We start from the raw sequence: 22,722 nt of genomic DNA, 5'->3' as shown, positions 1-22,722 counted from the left end.
GGCAGGAGGCCTCTGTGAATTGGCCCTTGCTCACCAGGACAGTCCACCCAGGGAATGATCAGCCTTAAGCTGGGTACACACGAGACGATATATTGGACGATTTGTTATTTTGAGGACAATTGGAACGACACATCGTCCAGTGTGTACACACTATTGCGCGCTCCCGTGCGTCGTATCTTCAAATCTGCCTGCAGAGCAGGCCAAACTGAAGATCCGGCGGACGACACCATGCTACTGGATACGGTGGGAGAACGATATATCAGGCGTACACCAAATAGTGCAGTGTGTACGGACCGCACATGATATCGTACCGTCGCATTTGCAGTCGCTGGGTACACACATCGTCTAGTGCGTACCCAGCATTAGACAGCACTTATATAAAGTTAGGTCTGACGTTGTGGTGTTTATTTATAGAACTGTATCTGTCACCATTTCCATGCTGTAATACTGGTTATTACTAAGCTTTTATTATGGACTCGCTTCCATTCCCTAAAGACAAACTGATAAGCCCTATTACACATATCCACCATATTAATAATTTATTTCCTGTCCTTCACTTCGTGTAATTTACCTGTTTGATATTAGTTGTATTTTGTATTGGTTGTTCTCTATTATTCTTTTGCATTCTTTTATAATGGGGCCCATACATCAGCAATCACAAAAAACGATTGACCGATTTTGCAGTTTTCCCCCCGATTTAATGATTCTCCAATCTACCAATAAACACCCATTTTCTACGTTTATCTGTGATTTGCAAATCATTTCATCCAAAGATCGGATCTTCAAATCATGAAAGTGCCCATACATCATCTCAGAGGGTCTTCATTTTACTAGTCACATGTTAAGAAAACTGTTCCATAGGCGCAACTTTCTTTAAAGCGGCAGATCGGTACCATACACTACAGTCCTGATTGGTCAGTGAAAACCAACATGTTGGACAACCTGATTCACCGATTCTGATCACTTTTTGGTCGGATTCGGCAAATGGTGAACCCCAAACAATGCCGATTTTTTTACACAATCATCTGCAAAATGCAGAACTGCCCAGCAGAGCCGTAACTACACTTTTTGGTGCACTGTGCCAGAAAGAGCATTGGTGCGCCCCCCCCCCCATATTTTAAATAGGGACATAAGAAATTGCACCTGAAAAAGGGCCAGGGAAGAGAGGCCAGGAGATGCTGGGGATAAAAGAAGATGAAGCTACAAGTGGGAATGATAATAAACAGGAAATTGACAGGCCCAAACAGCGCCCCCTGCCCCGCGGTGCCCTGTGCATGGCACTGGTCTCACTACCCTAGTTACGGCCCTGCTGCCCAGTTGATTACTGATGTACGGGCCCAATACCTTTTAAAGTCATGCAATAAAATATAATAATACATTTTATCCTTTCCAACAGAGATAAAATAGCCACAGGATCTTTTGATAAAACCTGCAAGTTATGGAGTGCAGAGACAGGGAAATGTTACCACACATTCAAGGGACACACTGCAGAAATAGTAAGTACTTCTTCTATGTGATTGATTGATGAAAGAAGGAAATGTGATATACACATTGGGCAGGGAAACTGCTGCCCCTAAGCACTGACCTACCATGCCTATCTCTGAATATTCCATGATACAAAACATTATTGTATTTTCAGGTTTGTTTAGCATTTAATCCTCAGAGTACCCTGGTGGCGACTGGAAGCATGGACACTACAGCAAAACTGTGGGACATAAAGAGTGGGGAGGAGGCCCTCACATTGAATGTAAGTTGGAACTAGCTCTCTGGTACACAGAGTTACATCTATGTGTAATATTTCTCTAGCGGGGACAAAACGTAATCACAGTGGCGCGCTCTGCTAACCTATAGCAAATAACAATATAACAAGATGTCCCCAGATGTGCACAAGGTGTCTAGCCACCATCCTCCAATCAGCTGCAGAAGGTGACTCCTGATGCTGCTGTGTCCAGGGGCGGGAAGTAGTCAAGACCGGAGGCTTTGGGGGTCAAAAACAGATGAGAGAGAGAGTTAAAAATAAAGTCCACACACAAAAACAAATACACCCAAGCAACACTGGGCTCAACTGCTAGTACATAGTAATTTGACTGAGCCCCAACCAAATTCCTTATTTAGTGTATCCTCATTTTATATATTATTATTTGTCCATAGTCCTGCCTTAAATCATGCTATGGGGCATATTTATCATAATTTGCATTTTAAATGCAATTGTGATGCAATCATATCAATCAGTATCGCATTGTGATCTTAGATATTATCACAGGGATGTATCATAATAAAGGTGCTAGGACAGAACTTGCGATAAAGCTATGACCCAGCAATGCATCCGCATTGGGCTTTTGCAGTAGTGATTGCCTTTACTAGCTGGGGCACACGCTGCACGTGACCAGTAAGGCAGTGCTGAGTGTGCAGACAGAGCATGCAGTATGTGTCTGATATGACACCAGCTACATACTTACAGAAAAGAAATGGTTATAATAGAAAGTTAATTTAAAACTGCCCACATGGATCTTTTATTGGTGAGCTGCTTCTGTAATCCGATCAGCTGAGCTGTGTGGTCAGCTGCAGAGAATGTCCCAGCCAACAGCTCAGATCAGTGATCCCTGAGTGCAGGTAATCTTTTATTAGTTATTTTCTATTATAAACATTTTTATTTTCTTTATGCATGCAGCCTGTGTCCTATCAGACACAGGCTGATCTAAGACGTCGTGCTCCGGGCCTGTCAGATGTCAGGAAGGGCAGAGCAGGACTAATAGAAATGGACCAAAGCCTCTACTAACGCCATCTGAAAATGGCATTAGTTTAGAAGTCTAAATATAAAAAATCTCAGCCCCTGTTATATACTACTAGCTGAACCCACTCTAAGTACACCTGCTGCAGAATAATAAGAGGTGTTGCCCACCTCACAAAACAATAGGCAAAGCATAGACTCTCTGCGCTCTTGCTCTGGACGTTACACTCAGCCCACACCGGAGGTAATTAATCGCCTAAAACAGCCTAAACAGAAGTACTTTTATTATTATTATTAGTGCGTTTCACCTTTTCAGCACTATAACAAACTTTAATATCTTCCAGTCATAGCCTATACGGGGGTGCATTGTATAAGCTGATATTGCTATATGCTACTATGTAGCTTTTTTAGTATTTGATACAAATGTTGCCCTTGATTGAGACACTTATGTATGTATCCATTTGAATTTGGCTTTTTAAACATATTTTTTCATTGTATTTTTTTGTATATTTATGTATTTTGTTTATTTATCTTATTCTGGTAATTGTTGTTATGATTAAAAAATGTCTTTAATTGATCTCTGTACTCCAGCGCAGAATTTGTATGTTTTTTGCCATTAGTTTAGAAGTGCTTGTTCCAAAAAGATTTGACAATTGAGTTTTGTTAAATCTGTGCTGACCGCATTTCCCATCAGAGGTAATGGAAATGCGGTCAGTATGCGCAGCTGATGAGAATTTTAGGGCATGGAGGAGATTTTTCCAAAATCTCCTCCAAAAGCCCTTTGCTAAATTTATGTGAAACTAAAAAAATGTGAAAAGGACGTGACAACACCCATCTTTACTTATTTTATTAGTAAAAGATTGATAAATATGCCCCTTACAGAGGTAAATACCGTGTATGTGACTTATATACATCTATAAAGAAGTGGGCAAATTAGCGCTTCTGAATGTGTTTATGCCCGACATTTTAAAGGGCAATGCTTTTACTAGCCATGTTTTGCTAGTAATATCTCTTACATTTCTGGCATAAATACGATTGGAAGCACCGGATTACATGAACCTGACGCTAACCTCAAAATGGCACAACATTTGTTTAGAGCATTTGAGTGAAATAATTTCTCTCTCCAAGCTTTGATACAACTCCCCCTATACTTCATGTTAGTGAGCCCTGAAACACATCACTTGAGAGGAGACTCAGTTCTTTCAGGTAGAGGAAGTCAATGAAAGATTGTTTTATGTATGTAAAGATAGTAGAGTACCTATCATTTCTAAGATCTTCCTTTAACACTCAATTCTGTTCCCTTTATCTCTAGGGTCACTCTGCAGAAATTATTTCTTTGTCATTTAACACGACTGGAGACCGGCTGATCACAGGCTCCTTTGATCACACAGTGTCTGTATGGGACATTCCTTCCGGCAGGTACAGTGTTATGTGCTTGGCATATTAATGATAGCGTGCGCTGACATGTTATAGAGATCATAGTAGTTTCATAAAATACCCAACATTGCAGTAATGGTACAGCAGAGGTTCTTTTCCTTTTATGTCAGGAAGCAAAAATTATGTCTTTGAATCAGCTTTGCCACCCATTATTCAGTTTTTCGTAAATAAACAAATTAAGTACATTTTATGCATGTATGTGTATGTATATATACGGTGTGTGTATATGTATATATATATATATATATATATATATATATACACATACATACATAAAATGTACTTCATTTGTTTATATATATATATAAATATATATATATAAATAAATGAAGTACATTTTATGTATGTATGTGTATATATATATATATATATATATATATATATATATATATAAATATAGTAAGGCAGAGCAGTGTCACTTCCGGACTTGGAATAAAGACATCTCAATCTTGTCACTTAAGTCAACGTTTTGAGTTTTAATCACAACTCGTCATCAGGACATACAAAGTTACATAGTAAGTTCTTACTTTTATACCCCATCCCTTACCGCGTGTACCGCCAAGCAGACCCGCTTCCGGCTCACTCACCAGCGCCCGGCATCTGCCGATGATGTCAGCGTGAGTCAGAGCGTAGGCAACCACACACACAATGCCTATAACACCACGTGTTGATACGTTTGTACACAAACACACAGACTAAGTATGTAAATTTTAAAAACATGGTGTGTTACTGGTTGTAATATAGAGACCACCTCCGGTCTATATCATATATATAGTTGCAAATAGCAGGACAACACATAGTACCGAATACGGCATACAGACATAACTCTACTAAAACACATAAATACTAATGGCTATCTGTTACAGGAGACACCTAGCTGTGATAAATTCAATTGTACATAAAAAGGTATTGCCACAACATGTAAGTATTAGTGGAAGCATAAAGGGCAAAACGCATTTAGATCAATAAAGAACCAAAAGGTTACTAAATCAAGAAAAATGGAAAAAGGAGAAGACAATGGCCCTCATTCAGAGCCGTACGCTCTGAGCAGAGCGCACGCTCTGAATGAGGGCCGCCCTCCATAAAAATGGAGCGTCCTCCTGGACGCTCGTATAGCTGTGGGTCACCACCCACAGCCTATATGAGCGTGCAGTTTGATGGCCGCGATGGTCTTGACCATCGCGACCATCGAAACTGCGAATCGGAGCCTGCGGTTGAGGTTTTCAACCGCAAGCTCCGGAGTGAATTTGGCTCTATCAGAGCCAAAATCACTCCCACTGACATCACTAGTGATGTCAGTGGGCCGGCTTCTGACGGGAGGCGTTCCCGTGGGAACGCCCCCGTCAGGGAGGCACGCCCCCGGCACGCCCACCAAAGGGGGCGTGCTGTCAATCAACATCGACAGCACGCCCCCTTTGATCAGACACAACGAGCGAAGGACTTTCCTTCGCTCGTCGCGTCTGGCGCATGCGCACGACGGAGCTCCCTCCGTCGTGCGCATGCTCAGTGCAGAACATCGACCCACTTGCGAGCGGACAGCCGCTCGCGAGTGGGTCTGAATCAGGGCCAATGTTTCTAGTAGCAACCCATATTGGCAATATTACCCACCGGCCATAAAAGTGTAGCAGGGCCTATATAGTATTACACCATTATGCCGATATTATAAAAAACACAATAAAACACATACCAACAGGTAAGAAAGGGCAACTTAGCCAACTCAGATATCATACATATTATTTGGCCATAGCATATAATCATGATCTTATGGGTCACACAAAAGCTGCAAAAGACAGGTGATCATTTAGGCCTTTCGGTTTGACCGTATCTAGTAGGTGTATCCACCTCGTTTCTAGGCGCAGCAGAGCCTTGTGACGGTGACCTCCTCGGGGGTTCTCAGGGACATGGTCAATTATCATGTGTTCCAAATTGCCATGTTGTGTTTATTCTCAACAAAGTGTCTGGCCACAGGTTGCTCCGATGGTTTGCGCTCAGTGCTGCTCTGATTGCAGACCTATGTAGGGCCATCCACTCCTTAAAGGAACGGATGGTCTTGCCTACATAACAAAGGCCGCATGGGCACTTAATCAGATAAGTGACAAATGAGCTAGAACAAGTGAGTGGAAATCTTATGTTATATTTTCTGCCTGTGTGCGGGTGTGTAAAAAATTTACCACAGATCATATGGCTGCATGTAATGCAGCCCGTACACTTGTGGCAACCTCCACTTCTTCTCTGTGTATTATTGGATATATTCACTAGCTCTGTAATATCTGATTTTACTATGTGGTCCCTAAGGTTTTTACCCCTTTTGAGACACGAGAGGATTCTAGTTTGTTTTAAACTCTTAAGATCTCTGTCTTGTTGGATAATAGGTCATAGGCTCTGTGTGGTCTGAATGATAATGCTATTGGCTAATGTATATCTACGTGGCCAATGTATTCTCTTATCTGTACTATTTTTAACACTTTCAATAGATCATTCCTGCTGAGTGAATCCACTCTTTGTCTAGCTTGTATTAGATTCTCAGGTGTATAGCCTCTATTTTTTAACTTCACACACATCTTAGTAAGATCTTCATCCAAATTCTCTTAGTCACGAGTTATCCTTTTAACTCGGACTAGTTGTGAGAAAGGTAAGCTCTTTTTGGTAGCTATTGGATGGTGACTGGATGCTATAAGTAATGTATTGCGGTCTGTGGGCTTAGTGAAGATGTAAGTATTAACAGCCTCATTTATCAACGAGTTTATCACTCAAAACTAGTGATAAATATCACTGTGTATGATAAATGGTGCTCCAGCCAATCAGCTCCCAACTGTCATTTTTCTAACAGTTGACAGTTGGGAGCTGATTGGCTGAGCACCATTTATCATAAAAAGTGATATTTATCACTAGTGTTGAATGATAAACTCGTTGATAAATGAGGCTATAAGTTTTCTACCTTCCTTCTTAATCGTGACATCAAGGTAATTAACCTGCTCTAAGCTTAGATGAAAGGTAAATTTAATAGGGTCATCCCTATTATTAATATCTTCCATTAGGTCCACAAATCCGTCAGAATCACCCCGCCAAAACAATAGTACATCATCTGTATAGCGACAATAAAAAATTATTTTATCTCTGACTTCTCTATTAAAGAAGTCAAACATGGGAAACATGTATGTGTTTGCATACATCCGGACTACATGTGACGCCATGGCGCATCCAGGGCCTGATTCAGAGACGGACGCTCTGAACGAGCGCTCGCTCTGAAACAGGGCGTTTTTTTTTTGTTCGGCCTCCTGGCCGCTCGCATAGGTGACCACCTACAGCTATTGCGAGCGGCCAGGTTGATGGTCGCGATAATCAAGACCATCACGACCATCGGGCTTGCGACGAGACCCTTGTGGTAGGGTCTCGCGACGAGACCCTTGTGGTAGGGTCTCGTGGCCGCAAGCCCCAGAGAGCTTCTGGCTCTAATAGAGTCAGGTGATGTCAGTGGGGCCACCCACAAACGACAGGCGTTCGCTTGGGAACGCCTCCGTTTGTGAAGCCACCCCCCCGGCCACGTCTACAAAACGGGGCGAGCTGTCAATCACCATCGACAGCTCACCCTCTTTGGTGCGAGACCCGGAGCGACGGAGCACCCGTCGCTAGCCGGGTCTCGCGCATGTGCACGCGGAGCCGGCTCCGTCATGCGCATGCCCAGTGGGCAAACATCGACCCGGTTGTGAGCGCTCAGCGCTTGCGACCGGGTCTGAATCAGGCCCCCAGTGCGCTGCAAATAGAATTGGCCATTAAAGTAAAAATTATTTTTATATAATATCTGTTCAAGGAGCAGCAAAAACATTTTTAAATCAGGACCCGTATATAGATCATTGTTGTACAAGAGGTCAAAAGTAGCCCTAATACCTTCCCTGTGTGGTATATTGGTGTACAGGCTAGTGATGTCCAGGGTACACATCCACATATTAGTTGGAAGATCTTCAAGATCTTGTAGCTTGTTTAATAGCATAGTTGTATTTTTAAGGTAAGTACCCTCAGCCTGTATACACAGCTGTAAAAATGATCTAGATATTCCGATACATGACTCAACAGTGATTCCCTAGCTGAAATGATCCGACGACCTGGCGGTCTGTCCAGACTTTTATGTATCTTAGGGACACTATATAGTGGGGTGGCCTTGAGATGCTCAGTTTTGAGAAATTCACAAGTATCGCTATTGATAATTTTATTAGACAATGCTGTATTGATCATCAAGGCCAACTCTTCTTAAATTTGATGGTGGGATTAACATCCACTTTGGTATACACCGTCTCATCCCCTAGTCGTCTCTCCAGTTCTTCCTTGTATTGGTCAAGGTCCTGTATAACAAGGCCTCCACCTTTATCTGCTGGTCAGTAGACGACGTCCGAATATGAACTCAGATCAGTGAAAGCACTACGTTCTTGACGTGTCAGGTTATGTCTAATGTGAGTCATTTGTTTGTTGGTAAATTCTGTGACCTGTACATCAAGCGCTCTCATAAAACTCTGTATAGCCAGGTTATTAGAAACAGGATCAAACAGGGATTTTTTCAAAATTTTGTGTCATGTTTATCAGGAGTCACAGTATCCGTTGTTCCAAAATACTCCTTCAGCTTCAATTGTCTATGTAGCACATGTTGCTCCACTTTCCATTCAAAATTATTGAAAGGGATAGTTGATATAAAGCTTAGCCCCTTATTAAGGACCTTCATTTCAGTGTTGGTAAATACTCTTGAGGACAAATTGAAAACTGTGTTAATTTCTTGTGACCTGCTCCTGCCTCTCCTTTATGTTCTGGTGGCATTATCCGCCTCGCCGTGTGCTCTATATATGTATACACTAGCTGAAGTATCCGCCGTTGCCCGGGTTGAAATCTTCAAGTTATCAAGTTTTATTATGTGATGTCGTCCTAATCCATCCAGTGGAAGGTACAGAGCAGGCTACCTGGATCAAAGTTCTGTCTGGCGCTCTGCCGTGATATCAGACCGGGACCCCAACCACTCCATTAGGCATCCCAGCCCAAATGCCACCCCTCTGTGAAGTTTTCATCCAAATCCATCCAGTGGAAGGGCCAAAATAGGCTCCCTGGGTCAAAGTTCTGCCCAGCGTACACCAATGGAAGGTCTGACCGGAACCTTAACTCTGTGAAGTTTTTGTCCAAATTATGTGATGTCGTCCAAATCCATCCAGTGGAAAGCCCAGAACAGGTTCCCTGGGCAAAGTTTTGCCCGGCGCACTTCCCCGTGAGGTCCGACTGAAACCCCATCCACTCCATTAGGCATCCCAGACCAATTGCCACACCTCTGTGAAGTTTTAATCCAAATCCATACAGTGGAAGGCCCAGCACAGGCTCCCCGGGTCAAAGTTCTGCCCAGCATCCCGGGTCAAAATTCTGCCCAGCGTACACCAACGGGAGGTCCGACTCTGACCTCAACCCCCTAGTATGTCTTCTGGGATCCAATGTTACCACTATGTGAAGTTTTTGTCCAAATCCATCCACTGGAAGCTCCAGAACAGGCTCCCCAGGTCAAAGTTTTGCCCAGCGTACACCAATGGGAGGTCCGACCAGGACCCTAACCTCCCTAAAACCTGGCCAGGATCTAACTGGACCACCTCGCGTTGGTTTCATTCCAATCGGTGCAGGGGTGTCCAAATGCATAACCGGACAGACAAACAAACAGACCAATTAATTTTATGTATATACACAACAAACACCCTCAATGCGCTGATTGGTTACAAACCATTGATTGAAGATTAAAAAACAGCAGCTCCTCCTGTATGGTCCTAGTGTCACAACTCTCGGATGGATTGCGGATGCGGCCCGTATTAGGGAGTTGGCTAGACCTATGCCTGAGGCGCGGAGTCTAATGTGCCGGCGACCCTCGCAAGAAGCTGCGTCCAACACACAGGTCGCGGCCCTCAGGTTAGGTTCCCTTATACAGGTGCTGGTGAACACTGGATGAAGTGCAGGAGAATAAACGTAGTCGACAGGCCGGGTCAATACCAACAGACGAGACAGTACAAATGGAGCAGACGTAAGCGGGTCACAGGGAGTAGCCGAGGTCAGAACCAGATATCAGATGCAGTACAGAAGGGTCAGACAATAACGGGGTCACAAATAAGCCATGGTGAAGTTCAGGATAACAGTACGGCAGGAAAGCTGGAGTATGGTATGGGCACCTGTGTGCTGCCAGAGACCCCTCTTATAGGGAGGACTACAAATCCCGTGCCAAAATAGATTAGCGTTTAGCACGCCTGCCCCTTTAAATCTTAGAACAGGACGGCGCGCACGTTCCTAGGAGAGCCGGAGTCGCCTGTCACAGCCGCTGGGGGGAGCCGGAAGCAGCGGCAACGGGTGCCTTGGACGTCTCGCCCGCTGCCTGACAGACCAGAGTCGCCGGTCCCGGTAAGTGCACCCCGGAGTCCAGCGCACTGTGACACCTAGCCAGCCCAGAATCAAAAATAAAATAGCAAAACTGGAAGGCATTGATAACGTGATAGTTCTGGATTACCTATAAACCATACTTGTAATAGAGGGCACCAAAATAATTCCACACAAATACAGATTCTAAAATAAATGACAATGCTTTTAGCTTAATCATACATATATGATGCCAAAGCAGACTTACAAAAAAAAAACATAGGTTATACCAACCGCAGCAGGGAATACTTCTAAAATAAATTTGTGACACCCAGTACAGAATAGCAGGATAGCAGTCAGTCAATACTTCATACATACGTAACGGCACCACCGACCCTTGTTCTGTGCTCTCTCCTCTGTTCTCTGACTGTTCCCCCCTCCCTATCTCTCAGCTCATATTTATACCTTATTTTTATTTATACCTCCAATTAGTCCAATTAATCTAATTAATAATTGTACGTAATAGGGACCTCATTCAGAGGCGCTCGCAAAAAGCGAGCGCTCGCTCTGAATGAGGGCGGCCGCTTTTTTTTTTAAACCGGCCTCCTGGCTGCTCGCTAAGCTGTGGGTGACCACCCACAGCTTTTTTGAGCGGCCAGGTGATGGTCGCGATTATCGCAACCATAGGGCTTGCGACGAGACCCTTGTGGTAGGGTCTCGTCTTCCGCAAGCCCCAGTGAGCTTCTTGCTCAAATAGAGAAGGAAACTGACTACTTACATCACGAGTGATGATCAACATCGACAGCCGCCCCGTTTGTAGCAAGCCCCGGAGCAAGTGAATTTCTCACTCGCTACGGGGCGTGCGCAGTGCCCCACCATCGACCAGTTTGCGAGTGCATAGCGCTTGCGAGCGGGTCTGAATGAGGGCCTAGGTCTTCATTGGTCATCTGTGCTTTAGACATAATATTGACATAATTCCGTGTTATCTTTTTTTTCCCATGTAGAAATCTGACATGGTCGCCCATTTAGCCTTCATTTCTGCTATCTCAGTTACCTCATTTGTTTATATAAAACTGAGACTTGCTACTGTCAGCTATTCTGTATATGTTAAAACTTATACATTTTAAACCTATTATTCTTATTGCTAAACAATATATATAGCAGTTCAGCTTATGCAGAGAAATAAAACACTAATCTCTACACACTTTTTAATACATCATTTAACATACTTTTAGCTAAAATATAAAACAAAATGGCTGCTGCATCAGACACTCACTTGCCTACATTTAGAGAGGAAAGAGAAGGCCTTATCCTCTCTGGGCCTGGGGCCATTCGACAAGTGTGGCCTTCCGCAACTCGCACAACAAATATATATATTCTCAATCATTTCTATATGCTCTAAATTGCATTGCAGGAAAATAAAGTAACATAAGCATGCATATATTCGTGAGATGTTGAATGAATATGTACGTCCACATAATCCTGTTTTATCAGCACTCACCATATATCAGTGGTTCACAAACTTTTTGAATCACGGCGCCCTAGTGCATCGGCATTGTTTTCACGGCACCCCTAAGCCAAAAGTTTGTTATTGAGAAATTCAGAAAAAAAATGTAGTGAAGTAGTAAAGTGAAGTAAATAGTGCTGACCTGTCATCCTTAGGCTCAGTTATGTGGTGGGGGACAGGTTTGTGCTTCTGTTTGTGCACATATTTACATTATAATTTCCATAAAGAATTTGATTTGGTGCTGAGGCACCCCTGCAAGTGTCCCCAGGGTGCCACGACGCACAGTTTGGGAACCACTGCCATATGTTATATACAAACCAATTGGTATAAAAGTCCTTAGAAAATATAACTGTATTTGTTATAAATAACCACTTGGGGGTGTCAAGGCAAAGTCCACGCCTCAGGTACTTCCATCCACTTTAATGGAATCCATATTTGCAAAAACAGGCAAAATAAACTCAGGTACTTCCATCCACTTTAATGGAATCCATATCTTTAAAAAACAGGCAAAATAAACTTTGAGGGCCTCATTTATCACTGATTTTAATCATTCACAATAAGTGATAAAACTCATTACATATGACAAATGGTGCGCCAGCCAGTCAGTTACCAGCTGTTACATGATAGCTAGGAGCTGATTGGCTGGAGCACCATTATCATATGCAACGAGTTTTATCACACGTTGTGAATTATAAAACTCATTGATTAGTGAGGCCCTGAGTGTGGTAAAATAGAAATTTATGAATAAGTAATAAAATCACATATAATGTAGGTACTTTACAATCAGCATAGTACTCAGAAACAAATCACCCGATTTCCAAGGAAGGAAATGCTCAATCTCTGCAACACCACCTGGAGTCAACGGGAGCTACCCTGTAACAGAAGATCTTCCTGGAATAAGGGTGTCCTACTGTCCTTAGAATGTGAATAGTAGGGTGTAGTAGGGCAGCTTCATGCGATTGAAGAGGTTATGCTGACAGCTGGTGTGCTGCCTGTGCTCTGCATGCTTTATTGAAAAATGTGTTGTTAGTTGTGTCATGATCTGTATATCTATCAGATTATCCTTCAAATATGGAGGGGTAGGAGGAACTACTAGGGATGGGGTGTCCATTGATGGGTCCATCGGTGATTATCATTGATGGCGCAAAAACCATCAGTGGTGATGCATTGATGGTTTGCACCCTTCAATGGCCACCACTGGCGGGGCACGGTGGGCCGCGATCCAATCAGAAATGGGGGTGGGGCTTAGTGGGCGCTGGGGGTGGGGTTAGGCTCCGTCCTGTAAAAAAAAAAAATTGGGTCCCACTCGGCCATCGATGGCGGAATTGGCTCTCAGCCAACAATGGCAAAACAATCGGCAGTTAAACATCAATGATAGTTAACTATAGATGGCCTATGGCCATACATTGGAATTATTAGAAGTTCCAGCATGTCTGATAATATAAGAAAGATCAGATTAACATCAATTACATTAAACAACTATCACATCCCTCATAGCAGCATGTGAAGTCCTGGGAGGCAGGTGTTTCAACAAACCCCAAGCAGCCATTTAAAATATACTCACAAGCCAGGGAGGACATAATATATTACAATGGAATCGGTATGTAATGCCAGCAGTCGGCATGCCTCCTGTCAAAATACAGACAGCGGCATCCCGATGGTTGGTATCCTGACAAGGGTCAGGTAAGTATACTAACCCTTCTCCCCCTAACCCTCCCTTCTTGTAGCCTAACCCTAACCCCCTATGCCTAAACCTAAGTCTCCCCCCTTCGTGCCTAAACCTAACCCTCCCCCTTAGTGCCTAACCCTAACCTCCCCTCCCAAAACCTAATGCTAACCCCGCTATGCTACCTAAACCTAACCCTCTCCCCCCACGGCTAACAGCTAAGACGCCCCAGACTTACCTGGTTCGAGCTGGCGTCTGTCTGTGTTCCGGCGTGGGTATTAACATAGGCATCGGTATATCTTAAGTCCTGTGTCGGACTTCCAGCATGTCGTCTAACGGTCTGATAACTACATTCCATTACAATAAATGATTCATCCTGTGTCTTCGTTTATATAAGATGAGAATGTATGGGAAAGGGAATTATACACATTTTGGTGTTGCATCTTTTGTAACATTATAAAGAGGCCACATCACTCCCGTCATGAAGCCATGCCCCTCTTTTGCATGTCGCTGTGTATTACTGTAAGTTTACTAGTACTGAATTGTAATATTACACCCTAATTACATGTTTGTTTTTACCACTGCAGGAAAGTTCACACCCTCATAGGCCACCGTGGAGAGATCAGCAGTGCACAGTTCAACTGGGACTGCTCCCTAGTAGCCACTGCCTCCATGGATAAGTCCTGCAGGGTAAGGAGACAGCATGATGAGATTGTCCTGCAGTTGCTGGGTTACAGCCCACAGTGTATTGCTGACTGTAGAATTGCACTACGTATATCTAAAAGAGAAAATTAAGCTAAATACTGCTGATCACAGCAAATGTTCGATACATTATACACTAGTCTCTATATCCAGGACTACGTGATAATGAGATATTGTTATGGGATGCAGTCGGGATGCCGACGGTCTAAATGCCGACCATCGGTATCCCGACTGTCTAATCCCAGCAACTGTCTAATGACCGGCGTCGAAATCCCGATGCATGTCATTAGACCTACGCCGGGAGCCCGACACCGATCGAAGGTAAGCCGGGCGCCGGGCGTGGACAGCCACGGGGGGGAGGGTTAGGTTATGGGCTCCCGGGGGGGACTTAGGGTTAGACACCCCCCCGGGAGGTTAGCGTTAGGCTAGGGGAAGGGGGGGTTAACATTAGGCACCCCCGGGCGGAGGTTAGGTTTAGGCACACCCCCGGGAGACTTAGGATTAGACTGCGGGGAAGGGGGGGTTAGGTTTAGGCACTTAGAGGGGGGTTAGGTTAGGCACTTGGGGGGGAGGTTAGGGTTAGGCACCGCTAAGGGAGGGTCAGGGTTAGGGGGGGAGGTTAGATTAGTAAATAGAAGAAAAACGTACCTGTCGGGATCTTCACTGCCGGGCTTCCGCTGTCAGGATTTGAAATCACACTGATCCCGTTGTTATTGTATGAAGCTATCAGTCATGCTTGATTCCCAGTGTGCATACAGTAAAGTGTGTCCTGTATTGTCAGACAGTTATCTTATTCCCTTGCTATAAATGTGGTTCTATCTCCCCTACAGCTATGGGATGCTCTGAGTGGGAAATGTGTGGCCACCTTGACTGGGCATGAAGATGAGGTGTTGGACGTTGCCTTTGATTCTACTGGACAGCTGGTAGCCACAGCCTCCGCTGATGGTAAGGAAGGTCCATCAAATCATGCAAGCTGCCATGAGTTTCCCAACTGAGTATCATATGAGACATTGGATTGAGTACAGGATGCCGGGACTCAGGATCCCTGCGGTCAAAATCCCGACCCCGGCCTCCTGACAGTGTCAGGATACCGACACCTGTCGTTAGGCATCCTAACCCTTCTCCTAATCCTAAGCCTTCCGGTACCTAAACCTAACCTCCCCACCTAGTGCCTAAACCTAACCTCCCCTTCCCCGCACCCTAGACCTCCTCCCCCAGTGCTTAAGCCTAACCCTCCCCCTAGTACCTAACCCTCCCACTAACCCCGCTACTTACCTTTGGGGGGATTCTGCCAGGTGTTGGGATTCCGACGCCGGTATTCTAAGCGCCGGCATCCCCTTCGCTGGGATTGTGAGTGGGTCCCGAGACATTAACTATTTGCTAAATTAATCTTTAGCTAAGGATAGGATTATTTGATATAATTGTTGCCCATTGAAACATGCTGTATTTTTTATTTTTTGATTTATGAAATGTTAATTTTTTAAATCTGAGTGGAGACCTCATACAATTTATTATGTAATATATGCATTATATTGTCTAATTTAAGGCTGTCAATCTGTTTTCAACAGGAACAGCCAGAGTGTACAACGCAGTCAGCAGAAAGTGCATAGCCAAGATAGAGGGACATGATGGTGAGATTTCCAAGGTGAGTTTGTACACACTCCATCAGGTTAAAGATGTGTCTCCTAATCAGTTTCTGGAAGTCCCAGCATACCCTGCTAGATAGACATAAATTGGTGGCAGGTGCAATTTCTTAGGGGCCCTCACACACAGGGAGCCACAACCATTGCCCCGGTGGTACCTGTCAGTGAAAAGTGGAGACTGGAGGAGCAGTTGGGAGAGGAGCACAATAGGAAGGCCTGAGATAGTTTAACCACCTGGGTGGAGGGGGGGGGGTGGGTGCAGTATGGAGCTGGAGGGGTGGTGATGTGAACACTCTACAATACTTATAAGGGGTGTTGACATAAAATAAAACATATAAACTATGGGGGTTGTCAAGAGAGGGCACAGTATATATTTTTGTCAATGTTATTGGTGGGTGCTCCCCTCCCCAATTTATTTGTTAGTTGCCCCAGGGCCCCCACAAACCCTAATCTGTCCCTGTGCCATGAGGGGAGGCCATGTCCCCCTCAAAGCTCTTAGACATCCCTCCTGCCTCCACCTGCCCACAAGCCACTGTTCCCCACCACGCTCCCCTCCTCACCTCCTTTCCGTACAGCTACCCGGGTCTGGCATCGAGCCCCCTCTACTGGCAACAGAAAATGCAGGGAAGCCTTTGCCACCATGTGCGTGGTGCAGAAGCACAGAGTTCATGTATGTATCGATAATATTGATATTGATACTGGCCATGTGGATTTGGTCAGTTCGATGTATCGGCCTAGAACAGAACACAGACAACAGGGTAGAGAGAAAAGAGTGGGAGAGGACTATGGATGGGGGAATGAGAGATTGGGAAAGAGAGGTAGAGATAGATAGGGGAACGAGAGGGGGGAATGGGGAGAAACAGATACGGGATTGGACAGTAGGAAGGTACAGAGATGGGGGACGGGGGAGGAATGGAGCAGCCATGGAAAGGGAAGGGCATAGAGAGAAAGGGAAAGCACAAAAAACGGCAATGGCAACCACAACAGCTAGCAACCCGGCGCACACGCTCACTACCACCAACAACCGCAGCGAGAAAATGAGACACAGAGGAGAGCGGTGGAGGGGGACACAGAGGGGAGAGAGGAAATGGACACCAGTAGTAAAAAGGGGAGAAGGGGAGGAATAATGAGAGAGACAGGAGGAGACGAGAGGAATAGGGGCAAGAACAGGGAAATGGGAGGAATAGGAGCAAGAATAGGTGTGAGATGGGACGAATAGGGGAAAGTATAGGTGAGAAATAGGGGCAATATGGGGAAATGAAAAGAATAGGGTCAAGAATATGGAAACGGGAGGAATATGAGCAAGAATAGATGAGAGTTGGGAGGAATAGGGGCAATAATAGGGGACGACAGGAGGAACAGGGGCAAGAACAGGGGGAAACAGGAGGAATAGGGGCAAGAATAGGTGAGAGATGGGAGGAATAGGGGCAAGAACAGGGGGAAACAGGAGGAATATGAGCAAGAATAGATGAGAGTTGGGAGGAATAGGGGCAATAATAGGGGACGACAGGAGGAACAGGGGCAAGAACAGGGGGAAACAGGAGGAATAGGGGCAAGAATAGGTGAGAGATGGGAGGAATAGGGGCAAGAATAGGGGGAGATGGGAGGAATTAGGGGTAAGAATAAGTGAGAGATGGGAGGAATAGGGGCAATAATGGGGAGACGGGAGGAATAGGGGCAAGAATAGGTGAGAGATGGAAGGAATAAAGATAAGAATAGGTGAGAGATGGGAGGAATAGGGGCAAGAATAGGTGAGAGAAAGGAGGAATAGGGGCAAGAATAGGTGAGAGATGGGAGGAATAGGGGCAAGAATAAGTGAGAGATGGGAGGAATAGGGGCAAGAATAAGTGAGAGATGGGAGGAATAGGGGCAAGAATAAGTGAGAGATGGGAGGAATAGGGGCAAGAATAAGTGAGAGATGGGAGGAATAGGGGCAAGAATAGGTGAGGCATGGAAGGAATAAAGATAAGAATAGAGGAAGATGGGAGGAATAGGGACAAGAATAAGTGAGAGATGGGAGAAATGGTTGGAGACGGGCGGAATAGGGACAAGAATAAGTGAGAGATGGGAGGAATGTGCAGATAGAGTTTCAAAAGGGCCATATCCAAACTCAACTATAAATTGCAGTGTAAAAATAAAGCTGTCCAGCATTTGTGGGCTACATGTAAAAGTAGCCAGTATTTACCCTCTCGGCAAAAAATGTATTTGCACCCCCTTCCTTTATTCTCAACTCAGAATAAGACACATCTTGGGTGCCCTTATTGTGTTATAAACAAGGATGTGTGTGTGTGTGTGTGGGGGGGGTCCTTTGTTTCTAACTACACAAGTACATATGTTCTAAGCAAGGACTTTAAAATAGTTCTAGCTGGTGGAAACATTTCTATATCTCATCTCCCAGCATTATTAAAAGCTGCACCCACTCCTTCCTTTGCCCGTATTCCCCAGGGGGATGCTCCATGCTGCTGTTTTTTTCCTGGGCCATCAGAAATTGCAGGACTGATTAAGCAGGACCGATCAGATGTCGCAATCACAGCTTCTGATTGGTCCTCCCAATCCCAACCACCTCCCATCAGCAGCAGCCAGATTACAGCACAACAGTATGTGAGAGGAAACCATACTGATCATGTAGAAGATTAGACTGTTTTTTGCCCAATATTTAAATGGGCTATGCCTTTACTAGCTGTGTCTTGCAAGTAAATGCACAGCCCTTTTAAATATTGGCCATAAACACCAACAGAAGTGTCGTGGTTTGACAACCCCTAGATTTCTATGATTGCTGCCAATCTATTATAGGGCCTGATTCAGAGTTGAACACAGTTTAGATTTAGTCGCAAGTGGCCGATATTTTGTCTACTGTGTATGCATCTGAGCCGCACTTTGCATGTGGTCTTGTGACAGCAGTCGCAGTGTGGATTAGGATGCAGACTGCAGAGTGATTGACAGACAGAGACCGTTTGGGGGAGGTAACTGGGAGTGGCAACAAAAATGCAGATGTGGGGATGATCGTTTTGGGTGCGTGTCACAGCCAGCGACTGCATCTTCAGACACAGTGTCACTGGCCCTAGCATCTTAGTAGCGACGGACATTTCTGAGAGATCCAATGGTGCGACCAATGTTTCCAAGACGCAGCACCAACAGCATTTGCATCCACCTCTGTAGTTCATACAAATATGATTCCCACAATGACATCAGGGGGCGTATCTAGGTATTTGAAGGCCCCATAGCAAAAGTTTGTAAGGGCCCATATGTACCACCCAATGGTGAAAAATGTATATAACACATGTAACTTTGATAAGGAAGATCTGGGGCCCCATAGCAGCTGCACTCCTTGAACCTATGGTAGTTACGCCCATGGTGACATCTGTCTCAGCGCACGTTCCACGTGGATTTATATTGTATATTTAGAAGCACTTATACATTATACCTTTTCTCTTTCGCTTTCCAGATTTGTTTTAATGCTCAGGGCACCCGCCTATTAACAGCCAGCTCAGATAAGACGTCACGCCTGTGGGATCCGCACACGGGGCAGTGCGTGCAGGTGCTGGAGGGGCACACGGATGAGATTTTTTCCTGTGCTTTCAACTATGAAGGAAATATTATCATTACAGGTAAGTCCTGCTATAGTGCTGTGTATTGTGGGCTTTATTCAGGTTGGTTCGCAAGGCTGCGTTCGCACGCAGCTGGTCGATGTTTGCGCTCTGTGCATGCATATGCATCGCAGTGCGTGAACAGGTCGCTGCGATAGGGAAGCGAGCACGCAGTAAAACAGGCCCTGTGCCCTCTTGTGCAATGCACATGTTAAGGTGAGTACACATGTAACGATTTTTTGGATGATTTAACTATAACGACGTCATTAATGTTCAATCGTTCAAAAAATCGTTCAGTGTAAAACGATGAACGATTATCGTTCATGCGAGTTCACGTTTGTCGATTGTAGTTCAGCCAGACTGGCCAACTGAACGATTTTCAATAGAAGTTGATACATTTTTCCTTCAACACACAGAAAATTGTTTATTATGTAAAGTAAACCCAACTACTTTGTAAAACGATTTATAAGTTATGTGTAACTTTACTCTTTGGGGCTAATTCAGCATTGCAAGCAAATGTAATGCTGAACGCAGATTATCGGGAATCTGCGTGTGTGCAAGACCCGTTCTGCAAATGTGCAGAACGGGTCCCGTGTGATCACACGTAGACCCTTCTATGTCTCTGCCTGATTGACATGCAGAGGTATTTGACGGGTGGTGCGGGGTGGGGACGGCCCATTTTCCGGGAGGCCAGGGGCTGCGTCCAGCAAGCCGGCCAGCCTGAGTAAGCTGAGGCTTTACTCAGCTTGCCAGTGGCCCGACGCCGTCCACCATCATCGCAGTGCTGGGATCGCAAATGGAGCACGGGGTTTCATACAAGGGGGTGTCATAAACCTCCTGCTGCATTTGCATGTTTGCCTACATGAAGATTTGCAATTCCGTGCTGTGCTGCATCACCCCCTTTATCGCTTATTCTACCTTGGTATTGATATAGAACAGTGCCCCCAGTGGTCACATTGCAGTAGCAGATGAAAAGAGCTGTCCCATACGGTATGCAATCGGGAAGCCGGCGCACGTAAGCCAGACAGCCGGCTTCCCGACTGCTTTATCCCGGCGAGGGTTAAATGACAGGTGTCTAATTCTAGACGCCTGTCATTTTACCGACACCGGGAGACCGGCGCCCGGCATCCCGATCGAAGTGATGCCGGGCTCCGCTGCGGACAGCCACGGGGGGGTGTATGTTAGGTTTAGGGCTCCCGGGGGGCACTTAAGCTTAGGAATCCCCCCGGGAGGTTAGGGTTAGGCTAGGGGGAGGGAGGGTTAGGCACCCCCCCGGGGGACTTAGGTTTAGTCGGCGGGGAAGGGGGGGATTAGGGTTAGGCACTGGGGGAAGGTTAGGGTTAGGCACCCCTAAGGAGGGTTAGGGAGGTTAGGTTAGGTTAGAACATACTTACCTGCGGACGATCTGGATTTTCAGCCGTGTCGGCCTGCCGCTGCCGGGATTTGTGTATTCCGTCCCATACAGTTATTTTCATACATGGCAATACACTTATTTTACTCTGCAAGAAGATGATACAAATTACACATTATTGTGTATACCACAGATTATAACTGACTATATTTATTTATTCAACAGGGAGCAAGGACAACACTTGTAGAATATGGCGCTAGCTGATGATTCATTCTGTACAGTCACCGACAGGCTGAAAAAGTGGAGTAGCCAAAATGTGATGGACATAAGGATTGTTATCCTAATTCTTTGTGGACAGGCCACAACCGCTACCGTCTTTGCGATCCGAGTTACGCTCACATACACAAAGTGTTTCAGTGACTAGTTTGTTTCACTAGTAGGTTTTACTGATCTTGTTTATTGTTATTGTATATTGATGTTGTGACTTTTCATAGTTCATTGTTTTTTATTAGCATTAATAAACTTTTTTTCATTAAAACCACTACTTTATCTGCCAAAAGTGCAGGTATGATTAATATTTGATTGATTTTAACCAATTAGATTGACCATTAGTGATCTGCAACATGATAGCTCAAATATGTTTGGTTCTTCCTAAACCCTGGCTTACACTTACGTCACACACAGAGGGAGCAGAGTTTTGGCAATGACTACATTAAGAATGAACTTTTCTACATGGGCTAAGACTTCAAATATAAATTAATCAGAGGTTACCAGATATTATATGGTACTGCACAAAGTGCTTTGAGTCCAGTTTGTTAAATAAATAAATACAAAAATAATATATAAATAAATAAAAACTAAATAAAGAAGTTGGATGAATGAGCCACCATTCATTTAGCCACGCATTTCACCTTATAGGGAATGTATTCTGTGACAGCACATACATAGCTGAGAAAGTGGGATATCCTGGACATCTGAGAACGGAAGGTGGTTTTCAGTAGATGCAGTCAACGCTGGTAAATGTGCCTATGATTCTAAGCTTTATGGTATCACATAATGCAAAGACAAAGGGCCAGCCGTGCTTTGAGTGCATTTATTCCTGCTGTATTGTTATTGCATTGTTACAAACTGGTGGTGTCACCTTTCAAAATAATTTTCTTTATTTCTATTTAGAAAAGTGTCTTATTTTTATATTCATGTTATGACAGACACCAGTCTGTGATAATGGCCTTATTATCAAATGTAAGTATTCAACTTTAGTAAAATCATCTCACCTCTAGAGATAACCCTTTTACATTGAGCTAAAGAAGCCACCAACAGCAAGGAGAAGTTTTCTAATGACTGCCACCTCATCTCCTCTCTGATCACCACTTCCCACTCTGCCAAAAGTCATGGGATAGCAGTATGTGAAGGTAATGCTAGGTTGGGTAACCACACTGTGCTGTCTTGGAAATGCCCAGATCTGCGTCAGTTGTAATCTGACATCTCTTTAGTGAATTTGAACACCGGTTAGGCTGCTCATGACAAGGTGACGTGAATTATCGGAGCTTGAACTGAGCATGATAGTGGGTGCCCGACAGATGGGACATTCCATTTCCAAAGTTGTGCAGACATTTGACATCCCTCAATCTACGGTGTCACATGTGTACCAGGAATACCTCATCGAAAGCATTACCACCCAACGTGGGCAGCGCGGTGGCTGACCATGGGTGATTAATGATCTTGACCAGTGGCA

At 44.6% G+C, this 22,722-nt stretch overlaps 1 protein-coding gene across 1 annotated transcript in view; it reads left to right on the top strand.

Annotated features, from left to right (window-relative positions):
* The window catches only part of DAW1 (dynein assembly factor with WD repeats 1), a 53,722-nt gene extending 32,208 nt beyond the window's left edge, over positions 1 to 21,514 (top strand). The window contains exons 6-13 of the mRNA XM_088466824.1: positions 1,397 to 1,496; positions 1,640 to 1,747; positions 4,044 to 4,150; positions 14,292 to 14,394; positions 15,237 to 15,351; positions 15,975 to 16,051; positions 19,495 to 19,657; positions 21,213 to 21,514. Of these exons, the coding sequence (XP_088322950.1) occupies positions 1,397 to 1,496; positions 1,640 to 1,747; positions 4,044 to 4,150; positions 14,292 to 14,394; positions 15,237 to 15,351; positions 15,975 to 16,051; positions 19,495 to 19,657; positions 21,213 to 21,247 (808 nt within the window). The 3' untranslated portion in view covers positions 21,248 to 21,514. The remainder of the gene's footprint in view (positions 1 to 1,396; positions 1,497 to 1,639; positions 1,748 to 4,043; positions 4,151 to 14,291; positions 14,395 to 15,236; positions 15,352 to 15,974; positions 16,052 to 19,494; positions 19,658 to 21,212) is intronic.
* Positions 21,515 to 22,722: the final 1,208 nt, after the last annotated feature.

This window comes from Taudactylus pleione, unplaced genomic scaffold (genome assembly GCF_031769625.1).
Source record: "Taudactylus pleione unplaced genomic scaffold, aTauple2 ptg000066l, whole genome shotgun sequence".
Classification (NCBI taxonomy): domain Eukaryota; kingdom Metazoa; phylum Chordata; class Amphibia; order Anura; family Myobatrachidae; genus Taudactylus; species Taudactylus pleione.
The sequence above is the reverse complement of the archived record's forward strand: the minus strand, read 5'-3'. Positions and strand labels throughout refer to the sequence as shown.